This window comes from Tetrao urogallus (assembly GCF_951394365.1).
Source record: "Tetrao urogallus genome assembly, chromosome: 9".
In the NCBI taxonomy this organism is placed as follows: Eukaryota; Metazoa; Chordata; class Aves; order Galliformes; family Phasianidae; genus Tetrao; species Tetrao urogallus.
The window spans coordinates 14,704,116-14,727,558 of record NC_136822.1 but is presented as its reverse complement, the minus strand read 5'-3'; the positions used below and the strand labels follow the sequence as shown (position 1 = coordinate 14,727,558).

At 57.7% G+C, this 23,443-nt stretch overlaps 1 protein-coding gene across 1 annotated transcript; it reads left to right on the top strand.

Annotated features, from left to right (window-relative positions):
- Positions 1-19,792: 19,792 nt before the first annotated feature.
- On the top strand, positions 19,793-21,628 carry NMUR1 (neuromedin U receptor 1; the record flags this gene model as incomplete). The annotated part of the gene is given in 3 exon segments (XM_079539842.1): positions 19,793-20,687; positions 21,206-21,240; positions 21,242-21,628. Coding segments are annotated over 3 exon segments (1,317 nt in total).
- Positions 21,629-23,443: the final 1,815 nt, after the last annotated feature.

The window sequence follows — 23,443 nt, the reverse complement described above, 5'->3', positions numbered from 1 at the left end:
GCTGCTCGGCATTTGTTTGTTTTTTCACTGTTGCCTGGGCTTTGGTGGAAGATTTCTCTCTTCGGGAGAGAAAAGGCATCTGGGCTTGGTGGCATTCCTGTCCTCCAGCTCACACAGAAGAGGATGAGCTGAGTGCTGAGCAGTGACTCCCACCATCCTATGAAGGTGTCAGCAGTGAGGTGAGGCCCTCCTTGCATGGAGCATCTGAAAGCAGATTCCCAAGCAGAGCCCAGGTCCCTTCGGACCCCAGCATCCTGCTAGCCTCACCCCGCTGGTCCCAGTGGCCACAGCCACCAAGGAGACTTTTGGACAAGTTGCTGAGAAGAGCTGGTTTTACACCAGTGCACTGCAGCAGGGCTGTATGGTTTCATACATAGGGCAATCTCATCACAAAGTAAGTTTAAGTAAGTCTTGGGGTGATGAAACTCCATCAGTGCTGTCTGTCGGGGAGCCCTGAGCACTGCCACCCCAATAACAAGAGCAGTCACTACCAACCAGCCCCGCCAGATTGTGGAAAGCCACCAGCCAACAAAGCCCAGTGTCAGCACTGCTGTTGCAGAAATTCAAAGCAAAAGAGGGGACTGGGATTGGCGGTTCCTGCAGTGCCTGCCCTTTCCTGCAGCCATAGCAAAAAGCATCCTTCCATCCTGCCCAGGAGCAGCCATCCATCCTACCAAAGCAAGGGCTGTGCTGCTCTGCACACACATGTCCACATAAACACTTACATGCATGTGGATGCCACATGGTGCTCCCACTGTGGCTCTACTCCACCAGCACCCTAGAAAGCATGTGCTTCACTCACACACCCCAGAAACACCCCCGAATGCAAGACATCAAGTTGGGAACGTTTCATGCTCAAGTTTGGGATGTTTTTATACAGCACCCAATGGAGCACAGTAGGGCAGGAAACTTTCCACGTTACAGTGGATTTTGCAAGGTTTTGGACACCAAACAAACACTCGTCCATTTTTCCAACCTTTTTCATCTCCTCTGTACCTTCACAGACTGAGGTTCAGAGGTTGAAATCCGTCCCATCCATGCTGCTGGGACAAACACCCCAAATTTCTTTGGTGCTTCTCTGGGAGAGCTGAAGCTGGATCTGCCCCGGCTCTCTCTGTGCAACACCTCTGTGCCTCAGTTTCCCTTTCTGTAGCTGGGTCAAGCACATTGCTCAGGGTTCATGAAGCCAAAACAGCCCTTGTCTACCAAAAAGGCACTGAACATACATGGCATGAGCATCTCGAAGCAGACTTGACTCCTCACTTCCTGCAGCAGACAACCCAGCGTCGAATGAGATCCGAGAGACCCCCTGGTCTCCCTCAACCCTCCCACAGCACTGGGGCCGGACGTACCGCCGCCGGTGGGATCGGGGCTGGGGGCGGGCAGCCGGGACCGAAAGGCTGCGTTCTTCGGTACAAGCATACCCCCTGCCGACGAGCTGGGAAAGCACAGCTGTCCGGACAACCCCACAAAAAAATAAATTAATTAATTAATTTTAAAAAAAGAAATTAAAAACAGAACACGGTGAACGGAGTAAAGCGGGGATCGGTGGCTGGATAGGGGGGGCCTTGGGGAGGCACAGGACTAAAGGCACGACGCTGGAGCATCCCGGCTGGGATTTTCTCTCTGCCTAGGGCCGGTTTGCACTTTCTCCTTCGATCTTGGCTTTTTTTTTTTTTAATACATATTCTTTTCAACCCCCCCCTCCCACCCCCCTTCACTCACACCCCTTTCTCGCCGAGGGGGGAGCCCAGCCGGCAGCTCTGCCCCGGCCCAACCAATCAGGGCCCTGTGGGGTTGGGGGAAATCGGGCCGTGGGCTTTAAAAGCGGAGTCCTTTGTGCACAGCAGCCTGCGGCAGCGGCGGGGTTGGGGTACGCGTGTCCCCGCAGCCGGGGGGCAGCGGCCTCGGGGCGGCTGCGAGGGACCCCGGCTGTCTCCGGGCAGGTATTTCTCTTCCCCTTCTCCCGCGCCCGAATAAACACGCGGCAGCTCGGCTCGCCCTGCTTGCTGTTTTGCCGGGTCTGTTGTTTTCTGTTTTAATTATTACTTTGGCTTTGTTTTTGTTTTTTTCTTTTAACCGCCTGGTTTCCTTCCTCCTTTGCACCTGGTGGTTTGTTATAGTAGGGGCTGCTGGGCTGGTTGGGGGGTGTTGTGTTGAGGGTGTTGTGCTGGGGGTGCTGCCTGCTGGTGGGGGTGTCGGGATTCGTTGGGAGTGGAGCAGGGTTTCCCTTGATGTTGTACGGGTCGCTAGGGGGCTCAGCACTTCGTAGGGCTGTTGAGAACCTCCAGGCTTTGCTCTCAGTGTTTAGACTGGGAGGCACTGGTGGGGTGTGCCCTGATATAAGGCAAGAGTTGGGAGGCTGTGTCAGTTTCCCCATCTCGAAACAAGCAGCCCTGTAGCTCCCACCCCTTTCAGTTTCTGGGGTGACTTAAAGTTTACCAGGTTTCCCTGCAGCTCCTGCTGCCTTGTCCCTGGGCAGTGGTGGCCCTGGGTGGTGACCACAGCGCTGCTCAGACCCCAGCCAGCCCCGTGGCATTGGGACCTGTTGCGTTCTCCAGCCCCGCCTCGGCCCCAGCGCTGCCTTTTGGCCAAAGTACTTTTCCAGTTGCAGAGTCTGCCAAGGCCTTGAAAGCAGCAAAGCTGAACTGAGCAATGATGGCTGGATCTAACCAACAGTACCATGGGCACCAGACCCAGTCTGTGTTGCTCTTCTCCAGAGGTTGTCCCCAAATGGCACAATGGGGCAGGGCTGGGAAGGGGCATGCTGGTGGCACTGAGCTGAGAAATGGATCAGCTTGTCCACCACCCCTTTCAGCCGAGTTTGCTCTTTGCTCCCAAAGGCACATCATGCTGGTGGCAGATTGGATGACACAGCTCTGTGCCCCTGCTGTTTTGTGAGAGCAGAGGACAGAAGGGGCATTCCTAAGGGCCGACGCTTGCAAGCGTACAGGAAGCCATTGGCAGGAGCAAGAGCCAGGGCTGACGACGTTGGGATCCTGCTGCGCTGTAGGACTCACAGTGTCCCTGGGGGGAGGGACACAGCTCAGCTGCTCCCCCTGTGCAAGGACTGTTATGCAAATTGAAAGGAGCCAGGAAACCAGCTGAGAGGCTGTGGGGGCCAAAGTGAGGCTCAATTTCCCCTCTCGCCTTTGAGTCACCACAGCTTTCCTGGCCCCGAGACACCACTTTGGTTCCTGCCCAGAGCTGTGGCTTCTTCCAGTGCTGCAGGCCGCTATGGCCTGGACCTGTGGTTGTCCTGGGTTGGGGCTGGAGTCACTGCAGAGGTGATAGACACTGTCCCATGAGTCCAAGTGCTTGGCTATCATAAAGTCTCCTGAAATGTCGCTATGCTGGTGGCACTTTGTTGCCCCTGCAGCCCCTGCGTCCTCCTTTCCCACCTGCCATCCCATGCTGAGCGCAGCACACATTTGGAAGCACAAACACAGTCAGTTGCCTTCCTGCCTGTTGGCTTCCTCTGCTTGTGGCCTTGCTTTGCAGAGTAGCTTCCTAAGAAAACAAAACAAAGGTTGTGCTTTGCTTAGATATATGCACAGGCACATATGCACATGCGTGGCTGGTACTTTTCTAATAAACTTTGACCACATTTCCATCCCAGTGAATGGAGGGGCAGGAATCTGCAAACATGCTCAGGTCAGCAGGGCTGGGCAAAGTGCAGCTGGGGGTGGGGTGGATTCTTCCTGGGGGTGCCCTGCAGCACAGCCCCATATTAGACAGTGGAGAAGCAACAAACAGTGTCCAACTGTCCAATGTGCCCTGCGTCCAGGATAAGCTTTGATCCATTCTGGAAATGTTATTGTCCTCAGTCTTAGAAAAAAAAAAAAAAAGAAAAAGCAGATAATTTTTTTTAGATAAACAAGACTTTGGAAAGAGCCTTTGCAGTGGGAAGCTGAGCAGCTGCCTGGAATTAGGGTAGTGGGGCATGGGGAAGGCAAGGCAGCCTGAGGGCTGTTACGTGGGCTGCTGTGCTGTGTTGGGGGCTGAGCGCTGCCCTGGCACTGAGCCTGGCTGTGATGGATCCGTGGGCAGCAGTGATACCGCGCTGCTGGAATGGCAGGTTGGCACTGCCCTGCAGTAGCACCCTCCTGGGGGTCCTAAATGCCTATTCCTCTTGTTGTCATTGCTGGGACTCTGCCAGCCTAGTGCTGCCCTCAGCGTTTCCCATCCTGACCAGGAAATGGAGTATTCTGCTTTGTGGGAAGTGCTGTGGGTACGTGGGGCGCATGCTTTGTACTGTCCCCATTACCGGTGTGCACCCTGGTACGCAGCATGCAGGATTTTGCCTCTCTTTGCAGTCACAGAGGGAAGCTTAAAAAAGGACCTGAAGGCCAAGGGAAAAGGAGCTCCCCTGGGCCATGGGATTTTGCAGATAGCACCGGTGGTTGGGACCTGACTTGGTGCTTTTGGGTCACTCCAGAACCGAAGAACTCAATTCTCTGTGCCTGATCCTGACCTTTATTTCTGCCTGAAAAATGAACCTGCCCAGCGCTGTCGGGCGGAGGTGGGTGCCCTGCGGGTCCCCGTGGCCATCATTGCATGCATGCTGGGGACGTGGCTCCCTGCTCCGAGCCCTTCTGTGGGACGTGGGCTCAGAGCATCCCACCGGCACGGCGCTGTGCTGCCGAGCCCCTTCACAAGGAAGGGTGCAGAAAGAAACGTTTAATGCCTGTGCAGTGCCCCGCTGTCCCAGGCGGCAGGAGGGGATGCGCGGGGCGGCGGCATAGGCCGCGGCTCTTTGTTTCCCCCCCTGCGCTGCGGTCCTCCATGATGTGGAGAGCAGGCGAGGCCGGCGCTGCGAAATGGCGGCCGAGGGAGGCGGGGATCGGGGGGGAGGAGGAGGACGGAGGTGGGGAAGGCCGGGCGCCATGCGGCCTACCCGAGCGCCGCCACGCCGCCACGCACACAAAAGGCTGCAGGGAAAACACGGAGGGCAGCGGGACGCCGTGCGGAGCGGCCTCCATGGCACGGGGACACCAACGTCCCCACCGCGCCACTATGGGGCATCTGTGGGGTCACGTCACGGCCAATGGGGTCAACGCTGTCCCTCCGTGGCTGCTGGGGGACTGGAACGTCTCTCTGAGGTCGCACGGCCCGGTGGGGTGAAACCTCTCGGAGAGCCCCTGTGTGCGGGGTGGGTGGGAATGGGGTGGGGTGGCACTGTGGACATGGGGGCAGATGGGTGGATGGACTGATGGCTTTGCTCTGTTCTCCCCGACTGCATTGCCAAAGCAACCTCATCTCTTGTCCCCTTGTCGCCGTGCCGGTCTCTGCGCCGTGCCCAGCAATGTGTTCTAGTCATCTCTGCTGCTTCTGATCCCTGCCCTGCTTTGGGTCTGTCCTGCATTGCAGTCCAGCAGCTATGAGTGCTGCTGAGCACGCTGTGCCCATACATGTCCCGGGACAAAGCCGTGCTGGGGAAACTCAGCAAGTCAGGACACAAAGCTGCTTTGTGCCCTGCACTTTGTCTTAAAGACACAATGTCTCTTTCTGGGGTGGCCAGAAAAAGTGGGGCTGCAGGTCTTGTGCCTTTGGATATCCACACGCTCCATGGGGACCCACCTAGCAGCAATGAGAGGGTACTAAAGGGGTCCCTTATGTTTTGGGATGGGGCCCATCCTGGGGGGAAGGTTTGCCCAACCATGGAAACCCCAGTCCTCAAGCAGGTCTGGCCTCCCCAGCAAGTCAGGCTGGTTTCAAGGAGCTGCAGGGCCAGGCGGGCCCCAATCCCCCTGCCTGGCCCCATAGTGGCTCACCAAGGTCCACCCGGACTACTGCCATCCCAAAGTGGGAACGGCAGTGCTGGGGCGAGGAGTGAAGGACAGCTGTGCTCCAGCTGTGATCAGGGGCTGGGCTGGTGGTGGGAGGGGCTGGGACCATTGCCTAGGGCCTGCTCCTCTGTGCTGGGGAGGCCATGAGGAGATTGAGGCTGACCCATACATATAGAACAGTGCTATCCCCTAAGCTCACAGTGCTGGGAGGGGGCAAAGAGCAGAAATCCCTGCTCCCTCCACTCCTTGCTGTTAGCTGTGATGAGGTTGCTCAGGTCTCAGCCTAGTCGCAATGAGCACGGGGAGGAGAGGGGAGGAGGGTCCTGCCAGAGCCCCAAGCCCCCAGCCCACACACCGCAGGGCAAGGACACCCCATCGTCCCCCACCCCACATACCTCTGTGAGGCACAGTTTGAGGTGCCGTGGATGCAGGGCACCCTCTGGTGGAACTTACTTACAGCTCACTGCTGCCCACCCGTGTTCTCCTGCATGAACCCCCCCATGCGTGTGCACAGCCCTGGGTGGGCACTTGTGCATACACACCCCCTGCCCTTGTACACGTATTTTGCACACCTGCTCACCCATGCGAGGATGGGGATCACATCCTGCACGGCGCTGTGCAGGGCTTTGGCTACCAGCCCAGCTCCAACAACCGGAGATGGAAAAAGCTAAATTTACAGGCAGCTGGAATAGGGGGAACACAATTGAACAGGCAGACAGGCTCACAACTTTTATTTAAAAGTTCCTCTTTGAGATAATTTGCAGGGCTGTGAGCTGGGGCCTGGCACTAAGATATGGAGAGGATTAAAAAACCCTGTGGTCAAGAAGTGTGGGCTGCATCAGCTGCCTTTGGGTGCTCACCCCCAGCAAACGCTTCAGGACTGGCAAAAATGAAAACAGCAAAACAGCCTGGGCCGACACCCAGAGCTGCTCAGTGTTAATTGACGTGTGCTGCAATCCGCCCTCAGCCCCAGAACATCCCAACATAGGCACGGCTGCGGCTGCAGAAATCTTTGCTCAATTGTAGGAAGGAGGAGGTACAGCTGCTGCCCCGTTGCTGTTTCCCAGTGGCCATCCCAGTGTGTGTGACTCTACCTATGGGGCTGTAGCTCTCCTGGCTCCACGGCTCCCCCAAACGACCCCAAAACCCAGCAGGACCTCATGGATCCCACAAGACAGGTGGGATCCCTGCTTGTCCTGTGTCCTGTGATGAGGTGGGAAAAGAATACTCACTTCGGTGCAATGGGGACCATAGCAGAGCCCCATAGCCTGGCCATCCCCATGCAGAGGTCCCAGTGTCGGAGTGTGCTGCGGCTCTGCTGCTTCTCCCTTCCTCTACCTGTTTATTTTTATCCCTGGCACAGGATGGGGATGGCGGAAGCTGTGCCAGAGCTGCAGCTGCCGGCGGGTTTGGGGGCGAGGGCTGGAAGCTGGGCACCACTCGGTCTGCTTTAGGGCAGCGCTCAGGATCTGCTTTGGGGCAGTGAGAGGTGTCCCCATGGCATGGGGTTGGGGACAGCAGCGCCACCCAGCAGGGTTTAATCCCGGAGTCCTGGGATGGGGGGAAGCAGAAGCAGCATCATCTGTAGGGGGCAATCCCAGAATGGGGCTGGGCCGGGGGGTGTCGGGCACTGGTTTTGGGGCAGGGATGGGGCGCGGGGACGGAGCTGGAGGTAGGGGCGGGGGCAGCCGGCACCGCCGTGACTCAGCCGGGGGTGGCAGCCGGGAGGTGTTTGTGTTTAGTTTCTAACGTTACCGTTTCCACAGCACCGGGAAGCGGCCCCGAATCCCGGGGGCCGTGGGGAGCCGGACCGGGGCAGCGGGGCGGGGCGGGGCGGGGAGGGTCACAGCGCTGCTCACGCCGCAACAGCTAAAAATACGTCGGGCTATTGTCGCCGGTAACAAAGCGCCTGGCGTATTTTTAGCGTTATCTCCGCCGTCCTCCGGGGAGCGCTCCGCCCGCAGAGCCGCCCCTGTGCCTCAGTTTCCCTCGTGCGCACCGTCCTCCAACCCGTCCCACCGCCGCCATCCCGCCCGGACACGGTCCGCTCTGCTCCAGCCCTGGCAGAGAACGGATGCAATGAGTTGGACGGGTGTCACCAGGTCTCTAAAAGTGGAAACATAGGGTGAGGAGTGCCGCGTCCCATTGCTGTCCTCTTTTTGTAGCTTTCATCCCTAAGGCCCAGCACCAGGAGGCAGCAGCACGGCCTCGCTCCGTGGGATCTGGCGTCGTTCCTTAGGCTGCAGTGAGTTGGCGCGGTCTCAGCGCAGCAGGGAGGGCCGTGCCAGCCCGCGCAGGCTCTGCCAGCCCCAGCCCCAGCCCCGAAATGCCAGGATAACACTGGATTTGTACAGATTTCCCTGCTGGAATGGAAAGGAGGGAGGGAGAAAGTTTTAACTCTCCTTTTCCCTGCCAGTGTTGTTCAGCTCGGCAGCACAGAAGGCATGGGAGTGGGTCACCCACAGCACGGATGGGGCTGTGACCCCACTGCCACCCCTCCCCAAAAAGTCACCTATTCACCATTGCTCCAGTAGGAAACTTGGACCGTCCTCTGCTCCTCACGTTCCCCCTGCGTCCTCCAGACAGTCTCAGCAAGTCCCCTGTGGCACACTTGGTTTCAGGGGGAATGTGCTCCCCCATCCCCTGCCCCATGCCCCCTCGTCACCCGTCCCTGCTCTCAGCTCGGAGCTGTAAGCCCGGAGCGCAGCAACCCCCCCTGCACTGATGACTGCGAGGGGCTATTGCAAAAGGTAAGGAAATAAGGGGTGAAACACACCCCGGAGGGACTGGGACACCCAGTTTCCCCATGGGACCGCGTCTGAGGGTGTGCCGGGGGGGCAACCTGTACCTCGGGAGGGGACAGCAAGGAACATCCTGCGGGGGGCAGGAATTTAAGGGCGGGCAGAAAGAGATCCGATAAACCCCGACCTGCGCACAGATGTGCGGGAGCGGTGGGGGTGGAGGGGCTATCGGAGACGGTTCCCGTGGGAGAAAGGATGTGGGGGGGCAGATTTTGCAGAGGAGGGGAGGAGCGGCGGCGCCGGCTCCGGCGGTCCCGACACTGGGCGGCCCCGGCACGGCGGCGGCGGCGGCTCCGGTACCGCTGTGACTTCGGAGCAATGCAGCGGAGGAGGAGGCAGCGGGAGCAGGCAGGCAAGCGGCAGTGGGAGTGCAGCCCCTTCCCAACCTCGGCACCCCCAACCCGCGCTACCGCCACGCAACCGGAGGGGTTTGCTGGTGGGAGAATAAATTCCCAAAGGTTTTTTTTTTTTCGGGGGGGGGGGCTGGGGAGGAGGGTATGAGGGAGTATGCAATCCCCTGGTGGGATGGGGCCGGATTTAGGGTTTGCGAAGAACAAAAGATTGAGGATGTGGAGGCAGTGGAAAAATACTGGCAGGGCGGTTGTAGGGCTGGGGGGAACCGTGCCCGGAGCATCGCGCTGCGCTGAGGGCTCTGCAGGGCGTAGGGGAGCAGCCGTCCCTATAGGAGGGAGCGAGGGGACTGAGCCCCCCCCCAGCCGTTGTACGCAGCGTTGGGAGTACAGCGGGAATACAGGATTTTGGATGCCTGGAGTGCGGCATGGGGTGGGAGTAGAAGAGCGTGTGAGTGAGTGCATGGGCATGAGGGTGCTGTGCGGGGACCGTGGGGTGGGTTTAGGAGTGCTTGTAATGGGAGTTTAGAAGGGCAGTGGAGGGGCATGGCGGGCAGATGAGCAATGCTGGGGGCTGGTGTTGCTTTCTGCCTGTTCTGAGGGCAGAAGTGCACGGTCCACTCATGGCTCTGCTTGCTGTGCTGTGAATGGGGATGTGGGAGCTCAGAGGGTTGGGCTGCAGGGGCTTGCAGGAGGGCATTCTATTCCCATACCTTCTTCTGCATGACCATTTCCTCGCCAAAGGAAACACTGACGGTGCTGCTCCACCAGCCAAAATCTGTGTGGCTGCCGTGCCCCCCAGCTGTCCCTCCTGCTGGGACCAGGCAGGTGGGAGCCCTGTATTGAGGCTGGTGCCAGACTACAGCTCCTGGCGTGCCCCGTACCCAATGTACCACTGCCACAGAGACCCCAAGGCTTCACCTCAGCTGTCCTTCAGCCTGATTCCAGCAGGGCTGAGGACAGAGGGACTCTTTGGCTTTGCCATGAGGCTCCTTTCCAGCCCCAGCTCTGAACATACCAGCCAGGTGCCATCTCATCCCTGAGTCCCTCTCCCTCTTTTTTACCCAAAAATGGGAACTCTGCCACTCCCCACCCTGCTGTGAGTGGGTGGCATCTGGGTGGGGACAATGGAGATCAGGGTGCAGGATAAAGCCGAGCCTATTTTTATCCCACAAAGTAATTACCAGAGCCTTCCAGTCCTTAATCTGCTGAGAGCACCCTGGCACGATTGGGTCCCTCCCTGAGCCTGGCAACAGTGCTCCTGTCACACGTCTCCTGCGTCAGAGCCCTGTCAACTCCCACCCTTGCCATCTCCGGGAACGGGGATCTCATTTGGGGCTGGGAGTGGGGTCTCACCTCACACCCCTGGGTGTCCCAGTCCCCTGCACCAAGACTGGGGCTCCAGCTGCGTGAAAACACTAAATTCAGAATATTTTCTCTATAGCCACCCCCAAAAATTTCTACCTGCAGTGCACAGCTTCAACCAGGGTCGCAGGTCCCTCTCCACTGAGCAGGGGCGGCTCCGGCTGCCGGTGCCAAGTCCCCACTGGCTCCATTCCCAGCCTCTCCCCATCTCGTCACCCTGCTCTGGCTCGCTGAAGAACCTGTTCCATAGCTGTTGCCACGAGTGGAAATTATGGGCTGTATTTGGAGCAGTGCTTTTCACCCATTGCAGAAGGACTGCTTCACCCGCATATCTGCAGCCAGCTCCAGGGAGGGATGTTTGGGACCCTGTGGGACCCTTTGGGGACCTCACGTCACCATTGTTGGATACCTGGCAGCATCCCTCGCTCCATCCGTCCCGACACACAGCAGCAAGCACAAAGTAAAGTTATGAGTATGCCACGCTAAACCACTGCTGTCACGAGGCAGGAGCTGATGTGGAACTTGAGGGTGACCCCAGCAATGTCCCTGTCCCTGCCTGGCGGGACGCAGTGGGCTGGGAAGTGTCTGCCGGCACTGATGGCCATAAAAGGTCCTGAAACAGAGAGCTCAGGAAGGATCATTTGGGATGTGGGAATGGGGCCTGGAGCTGGATGGGGCGGTGGCACACAGCGTCTCTTCCCTGCTGCCCATTTGGGATCTGCATCACCTCCCACACACGGCTCAGGGGAACAATGCCACCCATTCATTGGGGCACCTGGGTGGTGGGAGTGAGGTCGGAGTTCCCCCCCACCCCACAGCCTCACCCCACAGACAATAGCTGCCCTTTGTTGGGGTTTTCTGTGTCCCCTCCCTGCCACCCAGCCGGTGACATTTACCACCTCCATGTTTGCAAGGGGACTCAAAGGTCATAAGATGTGCTGCAGAATCGCAAAGCACAGCAGGCGCCTCTGTGCTCTCCCATCCGTTTGAGGTCCACTGGTGGGGAACGAAGGATGAAGAAAGATGAAATGGGGACCTTTTCCAGTCTGGTGACATTTGACCTTTTTGAGATGAATCCACTGCTACCCTGGGGATACCTCACTGTGAGTGCAACACCATGGAACGCCAGCCCCTATGGGATATGCCATGACTTCTGTCCCTCCAGAAAGGTCCCTGCTTCAAACTCCTGCTCCCTCCCAGACCCCCAGGGCAGTTCCCCCACAAAATGGGCTCACAGCCCCGTTCCTCCTGGCCACCTCCATGGGATCCTTGGAAACACAACCCATAATAAACAGGCAGCCTGAGAGCTTAGAGATAAATGAATGCTTTGGGGGAATTTGTAGGGTGTGTGGCGCCATGAGAATGAGCACAGCCGTGCTTGGAGGTGGGTGCCTGCAGCACGCCGGGGCGGTTGATCTGGAGCCAGGGTTCTGTGGGGTTCGGATGCTGCTCTACTCTCTGGCTTCACTGGAGGCTTGGGGTCACCCAGGGAAGGTGACACGGGGCACAGAGCCTGCGGGGTGCGAGGGCACAGGGTGCACTTTGAAATGAGATGCACATTACGTAGGATGCTGAGCACATTACGTGGGATGTAGGGCGCACTCTACGTGGGATAGGGTGCTCGTCTTAGGGACGATAAAGAGTGCAGCCCATCTCCCCCCCCTTCCCCAGTGCTGCGCCCGTTTTCCCACCCACCCCCCGCAGTTGGCTGACGCGGGCTGACGTCCCTGTATTATGCTGATTTATGCGAGTTATCCCTTTCCTCGCCATACGGGGAGGCTCCGGTGCTGGGGGGGGGGTGGTCCCGGGACCCCGCCCGGGGCTGCCGTTGCCTCCCCGCCCTCCCCAACCCCCCGCGGGTTTCCATGAGAACAGGACCGGGATGATGTCAGCGGTTGCTACGCGACAGCGTGAGGTCACTGTCGCCATGGCGACGGGATGGGGGGGCCGCCGGGGGAGGAGGGGGCAATACGGGGCCTCCTGCAGGGACGGGGCAGAGGACTGAGGGAGGAGGGATGGCCACGGGGAGGGGACGACGACAGGACGGCGGGAGTGCTCCCGAGGGGAACTGCAGGAGCTTCTCATTAAAACAGGAGAATAAAAAAAGAAAGAAAGAAAGAAAGAGAGAGAGAAAGAAAAACAAATAAACAACAACAACAACAACAAAAAACAGCTTTTTTTTTTTTTTTTTTTTTTTTTTTTTTTTTTGGCACAGTGTAAGTTATTATTTTTAGAAGTGCTAATGGCCAGGCTGTCCACTTTGGGACATCCTTTGGGCCCTGCGGGCCGGGCTGCGTGGGGAGGGGAACGTGGGGAGTCTGAGGGTGCTCGGCCCCATCCTCATCAATGGGACATCCGTTTCTCCGTGCCCTCCATTCAGTTCCTTCCTGTGGGCAAACCCCAGCCCCTGGTGGATGTGGTGGTACCCAAAGTAACTTAGCGAGAGATGAGCAGGGATGGGGATGGGGGAGCCGGGGCGTGCTCAGGGCTTAGGGCTGCCCAGGTCTCAGCATCCTCCAGGGAAACCGTGCCAAATCTGAGCCCACCCATCACATAGATGAGGTCCCCCGAAGTGACGCTGTACCCCACAGAGGTGTTTTTGGGTCGAAGCTCAGCCTCTGGGGTATTCCTTAAGGGACCTTTGAGAACAATGTTCCTTCCACGCCCGTGGAGGGAAGGGATGAGGGCAGCCCCCAGTCGTAGGGCGCTTCCAGGAAGGCTGTGGGACAAGGGCGGCAGATGGAGGCGGGCAGACGGAAACCCTATGCGCTGTGACGGGATCTTGGCTCTCTCCTCGCTGAGCAGCTGCTGAGCCGATGGAGCTGCGGGTCTGCTGGGAGAGGGAGGGATGGGGAACGCGGGTGATTCCCTAATGCGGGACAGCTGGGGGGAGAGGGGAACACGAGCTCTGCTGCCAAAAGTGCTGGGCTAGGAGGTGTGTCCCAGGGAGGGGATGAGCTGCGCGCATCACGGCTGTGTCAGAACCCCTGGACTGCTGCGGAGACCACAAAGAAGCCCCCAACCTCGAGGCCAGCATCCATCCCACCAGACCTCATGCATCTCCCCTCCTGCACACGTGGGATGGAGAAGCCATCGGTTCAGCTCGTGGTTAGTGGACCATTTGGAGCAGTGCTTGTGTCCCCTTCCCGCCGCCTCGTGTCCCCAAGCTCTGCCCGCTGCACTCGTGTCCCCTCAGCCGCTTCGGAGCGCGCCGGAGCTCCACGCGCGTCCACCAGAGGGAGCCAACGAGCCACGAATCGGCTCGGCCGCCGACCACGGGCGCCAGGCCAAGAGGAGCGTGGAGCTGCCACCCCCCGTACGGCTGTCCCATCGGAACCCCACCTCCAGCTGCCCCATATCCAGGGAGAAACCCCATGAGGCTGCTCCAAATGTGCCTGAGCAGCCCCGGTTCGCATCTCTGGTTATAGGCGTTCTCCAAGTCCAAATTGCTGCCTGGCATTACAATCGAGCCCAGGGAAGCAGCTCCTCTCCCAGCACCTTTAGGGGCTGCAATTAGCGTCAGACACAGAGCAGAACGGGAGGGTTGGGAAGGATGCTCCTGGTGCTCTCCCAGCATCTCCCATGTGCTCACAGGTTCCCAGGCTCTGTGAGTGGGGTGGGAATAGCCACCAGCTGGGAGCAGGGGGAAAAGCAGAGGAGAAACCTCACCGGTGATGTTGCACTGTGCCACAGGAAAATCCCCCCCATTTGCTGAAGATTTGCTCAGTTATTTACAGCCTGCACTTGTGGCAGCCACATGGGGTGGGATTTGCATCAGTCCTGTGTGAGCTGGGAGCTTTATTTTGGCTGAACACAAGTGGGTGGCATCGGGCTGCCGCTCAGGCCTGCTGCCATCAGCCTGGCACAGCCAGGAAGGAAATCCCATCCAAGTACATGGATGTACACATGTCCTCAGCACTCTCCTCTGGAGCTGCTGGCAAGCAAAAGAGCTCAGCCTGGCCCCATCCCAGCACCATCTGTGGGGGAGATCCAGGACTGTAGGAATGGGCAATAGGGCAGGGTGTGGTTGCTGCCCCCATGCTGGAAGAGGAGGTGGCAGGATGGGATGACCAGCTGAATGTGTTTCCTTTGCAGCCAACAGATGCAAGCTGTGCTCCAAGCATCTCCTCCAGCCCATGGGAACTTCATTCCCTCATCTACCAGAAGCCACAGCACTACCATTCTTGCTGCTGCAGTTTCGGACTGGCAGTGATGCTGTGTACCCAGCCATCACTCTCTTGCATGAAGTAACTTGATGAGGCTGCTGAGGTCTAATTTGACCATGAGATGTAGGATTTGGCTTTCCCTGTGCTACAGGTGGGATGCTCCATTGATTACTCTGCATCCTCTGAGTGTGGAAATCGGGCTAAGAGCTTCTAATCTCTATCCACTTAGACAGAATTACCATCCCTAATCTTTCATCCCTTGGGTGTCCCCAAGACTCAGCTAACACCTGGAGCTGCCTGAGGTTTGCGGTGCCCCAGAGTGGATTCCGTGTGAACATACTAACATGCATGGGTTCATTGAGCCTGTTAGCATCCCCTAACATAGAATCATTAAGTTTGGAACAGACCTTGAAAATCATCAAGTCCAACCATCAGCCCACCCCACCGTGCCCACTGACCACGTCCCTCAGTGCCACATCCACACGGTTCATGAACACTTCGAGGGCTGATGACTTCATCACCTCCCTGGGCAGCCTGTGCCAGTGCCCCACTGTTCTTTCTGAGCAGATGCAGGGCCGGGCTTTGTGGGACCCCATCTCCACATCCCTGTCCCTCAGCCTGGCCATGTGCCGGAGCAGGGTGCACACGGAGATGCTCTGCAAAGGGTTCCAGGGGCACACACAGATCCCACTGTTCACTCCTCTCCCTCTGGCTTCTGTCCCTACTTGCTGCCGTGCTGTGCTTCATGGTGATGTTGTTGCTCTTTATGGCTGGTGGGGCTGATCTTGAGTGAGTCATTATGTGGCAAATGGGATCCAATCACAGTGACATTATTTCCTCGCCCGGTGTTCTTTGCAAATGAGATTTTGCAGAACTCAGAGCATTTTTTTTTTTTCCCTTCCAGCCAAAGGCCTTTTCCCAGCCCCATTTAAAAGCTCACAAATTGGGTGTGGGATAGAATGAATATTTACCACGGGGCTCACAGGGCAGTGAGCTCATAAACACGCTGGCAATCAATCCTGGCGGAGCAGCCGCACCTGGAGTGCGCCGGTGCATGCAGAGCTGCTGTGAGTGAGGCATGGGGAGAGGCCATCCCTGCTCCCCAGTTCTCATTTCTCTGCTTTGGTGACTCACTCGGGAGAAGGTTTGGAAAGGAATAAATAGAGCCCATAAAGTGTCTTGCTGATGCTTGGGAGGATGCCCTGGGTCTGTGCTCTGTTTCAGTGATCCAGAGGAGGTTGTGCTGGAGCTGAGTGATCCCCAAAATGCTGTGGGTTGGGCAGCACATTCTTGGCTGACGGGATGCTCGCTAGGATCAGAACCAGGATCTCTTTGCCAAGAGCAGATCTAGGGCAGGAGATGGGGTTCCATCCCGGTGCTCTCTGGTGTCATGGGCTTTCTCCCTGGGAGGCCCTTTCCTGCCCATGGCTGAGAGCATCCCCAGGTCCTGATGGAGCCCTGTAAAAGCCCTGCACTCCTGCCAGGTGCAAAAGCACTTGTCTGTGCCGGCCCTGATTAGCAGAATGATGGTTGCCATGGAGCCTCAATTCCTGCTCTGCACCCCAGCAGACCCAGGGGGAGGCACACGTGGAGTAGACGCCAATTGCACTCTTCCCAGAAAGCTGATTGCTTCTATCCTAGCAAACATCTAAATGGGCCTGTCATTCATTTCCTTTCTCCTTTCAGCCCGGTTTGGGGGGAAAAAACGAAATGTCCCCCCTGGGATCTCACAGATGGGCTGGGAGGGGGCTCACGGGGAGCCCTGGGGCAGAGCTTGCCGGGTACCAACCTGCATCCCGTAGGATCCCACACCACTTCAGAGCTCACAGTGTCCCCTGGCGGTCACGGGGACAACGCAGGACAGATGCTCCTTAATAACTTTATCAATGACATCGACAGTGTGAAGCCAGCAAGGAGTGAGCCAGGCAGGGTTAATGCAATAAAGTGCCTGATGAGGGGAATGGGATGAAGGGCCGTGCCCCATACGCAGCTCCTCCTCTTCATGGAGCAGTAATGGCAAAGGAGTTGCCATCTTCTGATGATTTCATTTATCAGAAAATTGAAAAGTGGAATGGGTTGCTCTGAAGTGCTGTTGGGCCCACGGGGGATTGTAGCAAGAAACAGATGTTGAGGGATAAAAATGGGAAGCAGCGTGCAGTTGTTGGGAGGCATGAAGCCTTCCCGAGAGCCGTGGTGGTAGAGAGGTTTTCAGGAGCTCTCCCTCCTTGAGGCAGCCTCTGTGCCACATGGACCCATCCCAACCTCGGGTGTGGATGGGAAGAACGCAGCCTGGGCATCAGTCAGGAGCAGGGAGAGAAACCTGTGCCTCCAGCAGGCCGGCACTGCCCAGGTGCAGGTGCTGAATACAATGAGTCGTGCTGGGGCTCAGCCTGGGTGCAAGAGGTGGCACAGGGCAGGAGGCGTAAGGTCTGTCCTGGTAACTCTGTCCTGCCTGCTCTTTCCCACCTCCTTCTCCAAGATCCCTGCCTCGCCTGCTCAAACCCAGCTCTGCTGGATTCTCTCTCAGCTCCATCCTCTCCATCTTGTGCGCAGCCAGGATGGAAACGAGATGGGATGGACTGAGGAAGGTCCCCAAGATGATAACACTTTTCAAGGTCCCACCTCGAGTGCTGGGTCCCTGGATCCCTACCAACCCCTTGATATCCTCAAGGGGACAAAGGGATGATGCTGGCAGTGGGTGCATGTCTCTAGCTGTGCAGCCAAAACGCCATGGAGCCGCAGCAGAGCAGAGATACTCAAACCCAAGCTTCTATGGTGGGGGGACAAGGGGAGACCCCTTGGTCCCTGGAAAATCCTGGCAGCCTTCAGCCCTGCCTGCCAACTGGAGGCAGCAATGCATTGTGGAACTGGAGGCAGGAGCAGGGGTTGTGGGGGCTGCTGGAGCCACCCCCAGAGATGACAACCACATGTTCCAATGGAGCCACCGGGGCACGATTTGGGCTTAGAGGTAAGGCTGGGTGCTCAGCTGCTCCTCCAGCTAGAAGTTGGGCTGAAACTGATAGAAAAGAAAAAAAGAGAAGGGAAGGGAAGGGAAGGGAAGGGAAGGGAAGGGAAGGGAAGGGAAGGGAAGGGAAGGGAAGGGAAGGGAAGGGAAGGGAAGGGAAGGGAAGGGAAGGGAAGGGAAGGGAAGGGAAGGGAAGGGAGGGAAGGGAAGGGAAGGGAAGGGAAGGGAAGGGAAGGAAGGGAAGGGAAGGGAAGGGAAGGGAAGGAAGGGAAGGGAAGGGAAGGGAAGGGAAGGGAAGGGAAGGGAAGGGAAGGAAGGGAAGGGAAGGGAAGGGAAGGGAAGGGAAGGGAAGGAGGGAAGGGAAGGAAGGGAAGGGAAGGGAAGGGAAGGGAAGGGAAGGGAAGGAAGGGAAGGGAAGGGAAGGGAAGGGAAGGAAGGGAAGGGAAGGGAAGGGAAGGGAAGGGAAGGGAAGGAAGGGAAGGGAAGGGAAGGGAAGGGAAGGAAGGGAAGGGAAGGGAAGGGAAGGGAAGGGAAGGGAAGGGAAGGGAAGGAGGAAGGGAAGGGAAGGGAAGGGAAGGAAGGAAGGGAAGGGAAGGGAAGGGAAGGGAAGGGAAGGAAGGGAAGGGAAGGGAAGGGAAGGGAAGGGAAGGGAAGGGAAGGGAAGGGAAGGGAAGGGAAGGGAAGGGAAGGGAAGGGAAGGGAAGGGAAGGGAAGGGAAGGAAGGAAGGGAAGGAAGGGAAGGGGAAGGGAAGGAGGAAGGAAGGGAAGGAAGGGAAGGGAAGGGAAGGGAAGGGAAGGAAAGGAAAGGAAAGGAAAGGAAAGGAAAGGAAAGGAAAGGAAAGGAAAGGAAAAGAAAAGAAAAGAAAGAAAGAAAAGAAAAGAAAAGAAAAGAAAAGAAAAGAAAAGAAAAGAAAAGAAAAGAAAAGAAAAGAAAAGAAAAGAAAGAAAAGAAAAGAAAAGAAAAGAAAAGAAAAGAAAAGAAAAGAAAAGAAAAGAAAAGAAAAGGAAGGCACGTGTTTTTGGAGAGAGAGGAGCTGCGGGGGGAGAGGGGCAGCTTGTCACGGTGCACTGGGACATGTGAGCGCAGGGGGTGTGTGGGGGGTGTGCGTGTGCACGTGTGCACATGCCTGCAGAGCGGGGTTGTTACCCTGCAGCCGGTGGGGGCTGATCAGTGCAGAGGACAGGCAGACTGATAGACAGACAGATGGACAAACAGACAGGCTCACAGATAGACAGACAGATGGACGGTCAGGCAGCGGGAGGGATCCGAGCCCGGTGCACGGCGAGAGGTGATGCCGCGATCGCAGCGGCGATGGGCTCCAGCTCGGGCAGCCGGCGACGGGGAGGACCCAGGGGTTGCACATCTGGGAGCCTCTGGGAGACCTCGAGCAGCCGCCGGCTCCTTCTGCGCCCTCCCTGCAGAATTCCGTCCAACTCCGGCCCCCGCGCCCGCTAGTGTCGGCAGAGCAGCGCTGATCGATGCCTCCTTCACTACGCAAATGGCAAATCAGCGCGTTGTGAAGGCTGCTGGTGGGGATGGAGACGGCCGTGCTGCCCTCCCCCGGGACTCTCTCGAGTCAATGGAGTTTATGACTTTAACGTATTTCCTCTCCCCTCCTGAAGAGCATCTCCTCCGCTGTGCCGGTTTGCCGGCGAGGTTCCAGCCCCCGGTCTGGGATCTGGGTTTGGGGACGGGAGGAAGCCCCCCGGGAGCCCCTCGCTGACGGAGGAGAGCAGCAGCTGGCGGAGAGGGGCAGCGGGCTGCCGAGAGCGGAGCTCCAAGTGGAAAGCAGGATTCCTTTCTCCTGCCTCTTAAGGCAGCGACGTCTCCATCCCCTCCTTTGCTCCCTCCCCGTCCAACCCCGTCTGATATAGGGGTACTGGGACCTCATCCTGCATCCGGAGCTTCCCAGCGAGACGTAAGTCCTTCCTGGAGAGGAAGATTAATTTTCCCCTCGGCTATTTTACCTCTCAGCCCCTCTGCATGGGGAGCTGGGGCAATGCACGGCGCAGTCTGGGGTTGGCTTTGGGGCTGTGTCCTGTGGGATAAGAGGAGAGGGGACAGCCCTGCCACGGTGTCCCCATAGGTGGGATGAAGGGGCCACTGTGGGTCAGGGAGCTGCCAGGGCTGTTTGTAGATGGAAAGCGGGGTAAGGGGAGCATGGGGTTCCTATAGGGGGAGCTTTGGAAAATTATGGGTGCTTTCCCAAAGGAAAAAGCTTTGGCTGGGGCAGGATGGGGGTGCTGAGCTGTGGTGATTAGCAGTCTTGTAACCCTGATGGGAAGAGAGGATCGGGCTCAGGAGCAGCAGAGGGTTTGGGAGAACACCCCGTGAACTGCCACGTCTCCCGCAGCCATGAATCCTTACATCAACTGCTTCAGCCCTGAGCTCCCCCTGTCCCAGCAAGACTTCTCCATGGAGCCCCCCAGCCCCGACCTCTGCAACAGGACTCACCCTGACGCTTTATTCGACCCCAAAGACGCCAACCTGACGGAGGAGCAGCTGCGACATAAATACTTAGGGCCTCGGAGATCCAACTTCTTCATCCCTGTCTGCGTGATCTACCTGCTGATCTTTGCTGTGGGGGCAGTGGGCAACACACTCACCTGCATCGTCATCCTCCGGCACCGCTTCATGAGGACACCCACGAATTACTACCTGTTCAGTCTGGCTGTGTCTGACCTGCTGGTGCTGCTGCTGGGAATGCCGCTGGAGCTGTATGACATGTGGAGCAATTACCCCTTCCTGCTGGGGGCTGGGGGCTGTTACTTCAAGACGTTGCTCTTTGAGGCCGTCTGCTTCGCTTCCATCCTCAACGTCACCGCCCTGAGCGTGGAGCGCTACATTGCCGTGGTGCACCCACTCAAAGCTAAGTATGTGGTGACCAGGAACCACGCCAAGAGGGTCATCATCACCATCTGGGTGGTGTCAGTCATCTGCTCCATCCCCAACACCAGCATCCATGGGCTGCAACCTCTCTATGTGCCTGGCCGGGGCCGCGTGCCTGATTCAGAGATCTGCACCCTGGTGAAGCCACGCTTGACCTACAATCTCATCATCCAGATCACCACCATCGTCTTCTTCTTCCTGCCCATGGGGACCATCAGCATCCTCTACCTGCTTATTGGCCTGCAGCTCAAGAAAGAGAAGATGCTGGAGGCCCTGGGGGCCAAGTCCAGTGGTGACAATGACTATCACAGAATCCAGGGACAGAAGAAGGTGAAGAGGAGGCAGGTCACGAAGATGCTGTGTGAGTCTGAGACTGGGGACAGGCAAAGCCAATTGGGGTGTTGGAAGGGTGCTGGGAGGAAAGTGGGGTCTCGGTAATCCTTGGTGTCACGGGGTTTTCTCTAGATATACACACAACACTTGGTCGTCCTGGAGGAAGGTTGTGGGGGCAAAGGCAGAGCTGGTGGCTGTGGTCCAGCAGTGGGGTCTGTTTGTGGTGGCTCACCCAGGAGAGCCCTGGGTAAGAAAAGGAAAGGGACAAGGCTGGGGCAGTGGATCTTTCCCTCCCCTAGCTCAGATTCTTGTGCCCTACAACCTTGGGGTTGTGGTTGACTCCAATCCTACTCCATCCCATGGCCATGAGGCTCTGACCTGAGGCTTGACCAAAGCACCCCCTGTCCCACTACTCTCCCTTCCCCGTCCCTTCCCCCAGCAGCCCCTGACTGCCTCCCCAGCACTGGGGCACCAAGTATGGCGGCAAAAAAGGGCATTGGGATGTTGAGCACCATACCCCACTAACAACAGCCCCTGACTCTGCAGTCGTGCTGGTGGTGGTGTTTGGGATCTGCTGGGCCCCCCTTCCACACCGATCGTCTCGTCTGGAGCTTCATCTCCACCTGGACTGGCCCCATGCTCCACATGTTCCAGTACGTCCACATCATTTCAGGCATCTTCTTCTACCTGAGCTCGGCCGCCAACCCCATCCTCTACAACCTGATGTCCACCCGCTTCCGTGAGATGTTCAAGGAGGTGATGTGTCACCCCGGCCAGCACCCGCCAGGCTCATGCAAGCACTCACCCAGCGTCACCCATGCCACCACCCGCAGCACTGAGTGTGAGCCCATGCCCAGTGCCAATGGGCTGCCCCTCTCTGATGCTGAGGAGTACGAGATGGAGGAAATGAAGGAGATGGAGGAGATGGAGGGTGGCCAGGCTGTCACACATGCCACATCCCTCTGCTGAATAGCAAGAGGACATGGAGGAACCAAAACAGCTTCCCCACCATCAGCATTGGCATCACCATCACCACAGCATCCATCTGCAGGATGGAGGGGAGTGATGGGGCCGTGCATCACCGTGCTGTTCCAGCAGGAGCAGGGCTGCTTCTCCAGGTGTGCTGCCAGGCTGCTTCTCTTGGCTGCTCCCAGGGACGTGGAGACCATCCCTTGCCTCACTATGACCAGGTTGCATTGCATCCTCTGCGCTCAGCACTGGGGCCAGACAAAGCCAGGACATCATGGTGTCACAAGGCCCCCCTCATCCCCACCCTGCATGAGCTGTTCCTCGTCCAAGAATCACAAATCAGAGCCCTTCTTCCTCAATTTGTGCCCTAATTGCATTCCCTGGGACTCAGACCTGTCCCCAGTACCCCGCTATCCTCCCACGTGCTGACAACAGTAATAGGCACCGTCCCTTCATCCCCCTCCTGCATATCCACACATCTTTGTGCAATAAATTTGCCGGGGAAGGTGATGATGGCAGCTCCTGCCCCTAAAGGCACCCCAAAACGTGCCACCATGCCTTGATGGCTCTCCAGGGTCTTTGCTCACTTGAGGCAGGGAAGGTGCGAGAGGGACGCACGATGCATGGGGCCACCCCCTGGAATGGAGATGATCAATCTGTCCCCAGACACGCTGCTGGGAAAATGTCACAAAATGCCACAGCAGGTGGGCAGGCAGGCTGGCTCCCCCCGGCTGGAGGGGCTGATCGATTTGCTGTCTGGGATCAATGCTGCTGCCATCCTGGTGCGCACAGGATCCTCCCATGGGATGGAATATCAGCACTCCAAACTGCCTCCCCATGGCTACCAAAGCAGGCTGAGCTGCTTCTTACACAACTTTCCTAGCCCCAGTTTTCCCCCAGCCAGGACGTGTGCTCACAAAACTCCCTCCTGTGTCCCACTGACCCAGCCCCAGCTCACAGCCCCTGTCCCATTAGCAAAGTGTTTCCCTTTGGGATCCTGTTGTGCAGATGAATGTGGGGCTGCATTAACCTCTGCTCTTCAGGATCCTCTCAGCTGCTCTCCAGATCACGTCAACATGGCAAAGTGCATCGATCTCCATTTTCTCCCCTCTCTATCTCCTATCGCTCCCAGTCCCAGGCAGCCACGGGTGGAGGTGACGGATGCCTCCTTGATGGCTGTTATTGCCCCATTATGCCTCACAAGGTCACTTCCCCAGATGGAAACCTCTGGGGAATGGCTTTTTAATTGGCAGTCGATAGCATTCTATTGCGCAGCAACAGCAAGCGGAGTTTCAGGTCCGTCATGCCCCAGCTTGGGGCAGCAGGGAAGTCAGGGGACTAAACACCTTGGCCAAGGGACAGCAGAAGGTGACCCCCCCTGGGGTTATGTCCCCAGCTGTCTCCTGGCACAGCCATGCTCCATGTGTCTCCACCGCCTCTTCTTGGCTGCTCAGTTTGCTCTTTGAGACGCAGGAGGGGAAGCTGGTGGTGATGGTCCAGCAGTGTGTATCAGGTGCTGATGCTGGGGCTGTTCAGAGATTTGTTTATGATCACCCCAAAGAGAATCTGAGGGCAAACCTCACTCCTCCAGCCACTGTTTTGGGACAGCACATGGGGACAACCCTGTGGCTCCATGTCACCATACCTGCTGCAGGCTTGGTCAAGTGCTTGTATGTGTTGCACAGATATGTGGCTGGTGATAAGGTGCTTCTGCAGGATGAATCAGAGGGATTACCCCTGCTGGGGGCTATGCACAGAGGTGATGGCTGGGACAAGCCATGGATGAGTGATGGGGTCAGGGTTTGGGGCTGTGTA